A 6,712-nucleotide genomic window follows, 5' to 3' on the forward strand; every position below is an offset into this window, starting at 1 on the left:
ACTGATCGAATGCAAATTCATTGCAATGGAAGTATTCTGATCGTGAACTCACTCGATATTGGATTGTTTCGGTTTCCCTATATGAGGTGAAAGCCTACTGTACTCAGACACTGGAGGAAAAGAGCAAGAGTCACAGTATTTGAATAGAATTCAAATAGTTGCTGGCGCAGGCTCGATGGGCAAAATGGCCTCCTTCTGTTTTGAACTATTCTGTGATTGAATGATTCTGGCTTATGAAATCCCACGTTGAAATAATGGCCCGGAATTTTCACCGATATGGACAGCAAAACTGCGAGCCTTTGCCATTATTACAACGGTGAATCTGACAGCAACTTCCGGAGTATGTACATGCGCAGTTAAAAGTGGATATCCAGAATTGGTTTCATTCATCCCCTGCTCCTTCACAGGGCTCACTGTTGAACGTTCTGTGGAAATCAATTGAAATCACTTAACTGACTTAAGATATTACGCTGGAATATCGCTTTAATAAAAATCCCAAATTGTTAATCGTTAATGAATGTGTTTTAACGGCGTTCTGAGTCATAATTACTGCTGAACACCCGTTCTGGCCCTGAAAAATGAATTTTATACCTGTGGAATGTCAAATGTTACCAATATGAAAAAAATTCTATGATTTTTATTATATTTTATTAGAAAGATTGTTTACGATACTGCAGCTTTTACTTTATTCCCATGTGTATGTTGCAATCTTTATTTCGCTCCCTGTAAAATGATTAAAAAGTGAGTGATAATCAATGCATTTTACTTCCTGGTTTGCTGTCTGAGAATTTTTCAAGGTGAATTACTGCTTAGCCAGCTTCATAACATCATTATTTCTGGACGCTGGAGACGCCCTATACTTGGTGTCAGATTCAAAGTAATGTCGGTGGGGTGATATCGACGCCACAGAGATAACTAGATCATGGTGGGCAGCATTCTTCGAGGTCAGCGGCGAGCACCATCACTTCGCATCTGACCGCAGAATCTGAGCCATTATAGTGTCAGTCATATTATTCTACTATTTAGAACAAAGTACAATTGTTACAAGCGTTAGCTGTAATGCAATTCAAAAACTGGCCGAGAAAATGAACCACATTATATGGTGAGTCACTGCCTTTTTTTCTTGGTGTGGAGAATCACACGTGAAGATAAATATCCAATTGCTGAACATAGAGCATAGCATGTCTGTTACTATTCACATCCAATGTTTGACCATTGGGAATCCAGAAACAGTCGACAAAACTTGGACTAAACTTCTGTCTACCCTGAGGCTACAAGTTGATTTCGATGAACTGCAGTCGTTTTACTTCCAGCAATTCCTTTGTTCCTATTATGAAGATTACAAACATTGGATGGCCAGGCTGGGTTTGTACCATTGTACAGATGCGCTCAATGTCTTGGACAATTGACTATAGTCCATCTATGAGCACAGAGACTGGGTGTTGTCAACTTAGGATCCCATTCTAAGAGCACCATCGATTCTTGCACTCCTCTTCATCCCAATCCTCTTTTATCACATCCCCATTTCGGGACATTAAGTTCAGTTGAATCACCCCAACAACTTAGTCACACCCTCTGCAATTCAAACCTGCAAACGTCCCACCTTTTCCTTCTCCCATTGGCTCATGTGTAGGTGAACTTCCACTTCCCGATTGGTTCCTTTGGCATGTATTCTAAAATCAGTTTATGTTTCAAATAATGTTTCATTCGATCCCGTTGCACCATTTATTTAACGATGCATTACTGATTGCTCTGATTGCAAACAACATCTCCATGAAGCCCTGTCACAGATAAAATATTCAGGTTCCATCACTGGAAGAAAAGTAAAAAGCAAAATGCTTGGCGCATTTCATGTTACTGTGAAGAACGAAAAAGTAACTGTTATATAACCTACAACGTTATTTGATCGGAAACGCATCAAACTACTGTATGCATTCATTGTCAGGAGAATAATTTCCCTATTTTCCTCTTGCTTACAGTTAACGTAGTGACGATTGCGATTCTGTCTCGGGGAAACTGTGGTCTCTCCAATTGTGTCACTCGCTACCTGGTGGCCATGGCAGCAGCGGATCTACTGGTCGTTATCCTCGATCTGATACTGAGGCAGATTCCAATTGTTTATCGGGATCAATTTATTTTTCTGTTGCACGTGAAAATATGTAATATACATGCTGTCCTGCTTTATGCTGCCACAGACTGTTCTGTCTGGTTCACCGTCGCTTTCACCTTTGATCGATTTGTGGCCATTTGTTGCCAGAAGCTGGAATCGAAATATTGCACTGAGAAAACGGCGGCTGTGGTTCTAGGAACAGTGACTGTGCTGAGCTGTTTGAAGAACATTTCATGGTATTTTCAATATTTACGTGAATATTGGCTTTCTAACAGCCCCTGGTTTTGCCGTGTGAAACCCACTGTATCTCGCTCGCTGGTCTGGGCCGTGGTTGAATTAATGCATTATATTTTAACACCATTTATTCCATTTCTTTTGATTCTACTGTTCAATGCATTGACCATCAGATACATTTTAGTGGCCAGCAGAGCCCGCAGCAGACTGCGGAGTCAGAGCAGTGGCGAGAGTCCCAGTGACCCAGAGATGGAGAGCCGAAGGAAATCCATGATTGTACTGTTTCTTATATCGGGGATATTCATACTGCTGTGGGTGGTGTTCATGGTTTGTTCTATAATGAGACGATTTGATTACTTGGGATATCCTGTTTCTCTGCCCACATTTGTACCAGAAATCGGCTTCATGCTCCAGCTCCTGAGTTGCTGCACAAACACTTTTATTTATGCAATTACCCAGAGGAAATTCAGAGGGGAGTTGCAGAACGGAGTTAAATATCCCCTCGAAAAGATAGTCAAATTAATTCGGTGACAATTCTAATATTATCATGTATTTTGTCATCTATCCTGTACAACTCACTTTTCGGGTATTTAAAATTCATTATATTTTCTCAAGCATTTCACAATCTGCTCGAATCTTAAAAGTAAGCTCACATTATAGTTCGCACCTTGCTGTCATTTTCCCAGGAGTAGGACCCAGACATGGGTTATTTAGAGCTGTGGTTTGAGCAGATGCTTGCCCAAGAGCAGTTTGCTGCTTTAGACAGTCATGTGCTGAGCTCATACTCCAGGGTTATTTTGGGAATCACCGATTTTTACATAGAAGATAGGAGCAGGAGTAGGTCATTCAGCCCATCGAGCCTGCTCCGCCATTCAATGCGATCATGGCTGATCATCCAAGTTCAGTACTGGGTCCCTGCTTTCTCCCAATGCCCCTTGATCTCTTTAGCCTTAAGAAATATATCCAACTCCTTTTTGAATATATTTAATGAATTGGCCTCTACTGCCATTCTGTGGTATATGAATTGGCCTCTACTGCCTTTCGTGAATATTTCTCCACACTATACCATTAGTTTGCAATATCCCGTCAATCATTGAGTGCTTAGTACCTCAGTGTTGAAAATGTTTCTGATCTCTGCTGGTCTTTGAAGGAAGATTTGTCGAAAATCTTATCAGACACAGGAAATACATCAAGGCAGCCAGAAGACTATGAAGGATATTAATCTCTGCACCTTCACTGAGGCAGATAGAGAAAAGGAATCGATGACTGTACATATATTTCCCATCACCACCCCGTTCAGTAGCCTAAATCAGTTCTTTATGTTTGTAACAGTTTCCATGCAGATGTTGAACTGATTACGCCAAGCATATTCTATCACGCCCAGTGTTCCGTATGTTTTACCTGTTGTTCAATAAAGCAGATTGTGAATAGAACTAACAGTAAATTTTCCCAGTGATAAATATTTCCACAGTTGGGTAGACTGTAAGAGATCTAGGCCAGATCAGAAGGGAATGTATTTGCTACAGTTAGGGTCCCGGTTTAGCATTCTCCAATTTCCCAGTGTAGCACACTCCCGGGTCCCGGTTCCACACAATCCTGGGTCTCCGTACATCACTCTTCAGTATCCCGGTACAGCATATTCACGGGTGCCAGCACAGCACTTTCCCTTGTCCCAGTGCAGCACACTCTCGGGTCTACTATGGCACTCTCCCTTGTCCAGGTACAGCAAACTCCCTGGTCCTGGTACAGCACTCTCCCTTGTCCCAGTGCAGCTCGCTCTTGGGTCTCAGTACAACAATCTCACTTGTCCCGGTACAGCAGACTCCACGGTCCTGGCACAACATAGTGACGGGACCAGTTACAGCGCAATCCCGAGTTCCCATGCAGCGCTCATAATATAAAGACCACTGGTTATCGAACTCTGGAAGAAGCAGGTGTCCAGACCCCGTACTGGAGTGACTGTTTTAACTGAACGGCAGTAGCCATCATCAGCAGATCCGAATTATCAACAGTTTACAGTTTTGGATAAGGCTTGTATTCTATGTAAATCAATTGCAGTGTATTGTCAAAACTAACGTTAAACCATCATTATGAATTCATGTTGATTTCTCATCAATATAACCCACCTGGGAGACAATCATTCCACCATCTGTGTTGTTATTTGTGTCAAAGTTCAAAAATAGCCTTTGATATCAATAATCCAGTAACGGATATTCTGCCAGTTATTTTAATCCACCAGTGTTTGTAAAGCTTGTGTTCAATGGGTTAATATCAGGCGTGTTCAATGGGTTAATACACTGACTTTTAAATTGGGATCATACCAGTCTTGCAAAAGCGGATTGGGGAAAGTAAATCAGACAGAATGGAGGTTCACATCATAATTCCCCAGAAAGTGATCACGGATTAACAACCTCAATCTTCCACTTTCAATCATCCTGTAGTTCCAGTAAAGATATATGTGCTGACGACTAATGTAGTGATTATGTTACTGGAATAGTATTTCAAGGGTTAGAACCAATTAGTCCGAGAGCATCAAACTATTGGGGCCGAGAGTCATGAGTTCAAGTTACTGTTCACCTTTTGTTTCTGTCTGTAGTCGGCCTCTCCGTTAGTTCTCACTGGGGCCACAACAGATAGAAGGAGAGAGTTAGTGAGACCGGTGCAAACTCAGTTACATTTCTGTCTCTTCCCTGTGGATGAACAATCCGAAGCCTGATGATTGCTCTTTTCTGCACATGTGGTTTTTGTGTTTGTGCAAGAATGATATTTCAAGCCAGGCATTCCCATTGAGTTCCTTCCAGTGTTTGTTGCAGTCGATTGGTCCAGAATGGCATCACGTGTCTATGATTTTAGCAAAATCTGTTTGTAGTGAGATGAAGCAGAGGATGTGAAAGAAGCTGAAAGTGGAAGTGCAGGTATTAGTTTCACCAAGGGGACAGGACCCACTTCCACAGCAAGGCCCTCTCACCCGAAGATTATTTCCATCAGCGTGGGAGAGTTCACCGTGTGCGGCTCTAGTGGTGCAATCGGTCAGCGCGTGTTACACATATGGCAGCACAGCCTTGGGAAATGCTGAGCTTCCACCCTCACTTAGAGAAACCAATCCTTTTACTTCTGATCATTTGGACTGAAGTTGAAGTTACAATTATTATGGTTCACAAGTATCTACTTATTAGTGTTGCCTTTCTGGCAATTCGGTTCCTCCGGCACACCGTGTTACAGCAGCAGAGAAGAGCTTTAAGGCAACGCTTTAGTAATAATTGTTTATAGGAGAGATTGTGGCCGATTTGACGAGAATTGACGGGGTAAAAGGACCGACAAGTGATCATTAAACCTGAAGGACAAAACACTCAATTATTGTTTTAGTGAAGCAGTTATGCATCGGTTTGAAGTGTCGAGTAGGGGATGTGGGCGATGTTGCCCAGTGTCCTGGTGTAACAGGTACATTTACTCAGCTCACAGTTGCTAACACATCCCGCTGTTTTGCTCACGGTGAAACGGGAGCATGCGGATTAGTGAACTGCTGGTTCGAATGTCATCATGTGCACGCCGACTTGCCGCCTGGTTTGATATTGCGACATTGTTTCTGGATGGGCTGTTCATTATTCGTGCAAGAATAAATATGCACAGCTGATAATACAAAACCTCAGGCTGATTGGAACACCAGAGCTCCCCGTCCATACCACCATAAACTCCATTTAACTGCAGTGGGCCCCGATCTTCTAACTACCCCACACCCATCATTTCCCAGCCTTCTAACTCAGATTGCAAAGCTCCATAGTTCTCGCTCCTTTGTTTGAAGCTCGAGAGCTCACATGTTCCTTTGTCCTTCTCTTCCGTGATGACGCGGTCTTCCTCCCTGATAATGACTACATGGGAGTGTTTTCATTAAACCGTGCTTTTCCCACTGTAACCTTAATATAAGAATCTAAGGGAGAAATATTCAGTTCTTCTGAATTTGTATGTGGGCCAGGTGGGACAATGGGTGAAAAGTGTGATAAATTAACTAACTTACGTGTGTCAGTTGTCATGTCCACAAACCGACCATTCGGGACTCAAAACACTTTTTTACCATTTGCATTTCTGGACATTTCTTATCAAAGTGTGCAATGGCTTATTGCAAAACAATACCTGTAAACATAAATCCTCTCCTAGAAGGGATGCTGATGCCTATACCACCATAGCACTCTGCCCAAGATCGATCGAGGCATCGTTGCCTGACCAAAAAAATAATTTAGAATCTCCAAAATGGAGCTGTTCCCTATCAGCTGAGATATACACCCAATAGCTTGAGCTGTTATTGTCAGATATCTAACACAATGTTCCACTAATCTAATTGATTTTTTTGATGAAGTAACAGGGAGGTTC

General features: G+C 42.2%; 1 protein-coding gene across 1 annotated transcript; it reads left to right on the forward strand.

The window, feature by feature from the left end:
• Positions 1-1,840: 1,840 nt before the first annotated feature.
• On the forward strand, positions 1,841-4,481 carry LOC147089995 (putative G protein-coupled receptor 139). The gene has a single exon (XM_085977106.1). It carries the CDS (start codon positions 2,057-2,059, stop codon positions 2,873-2,875), a length of 819 nt encoding a protein of 272 aa, XP_085833232.1. The 5' UTR covers positions 1,841-2,056; the 3' UTR covers positions 2,876-4,481.
• The last annotated feature ends 2,231 nt before the right edge of the window (positions 4,482-6,712 follow it).

This window comes from Somniosus microcephalus, unplaced genomic scaffold (genome assembly GCF_052327205.1).
Source record: "Somniosus microcephalus isolate GS21.2 unplaced genomic scaffold, FLI_Smic_1.0 unresolved_chr4, whole genome shotgun sequence".
NCBI lineage: Eukaryota > Metazoa > Chordata > Chondrichthyes > Squaliformes > Somniosidae > Somniosus > Somniosus microcephalus.

Coding starts and splice junctions, on each gene's coding strand:
- LOC147089995 (XM_085977106.1), top strand. CDS start 2,057: ATGGCAGCAGCGGATCTACTGGTCGTTATCCTCGATCTGATACTGAGG.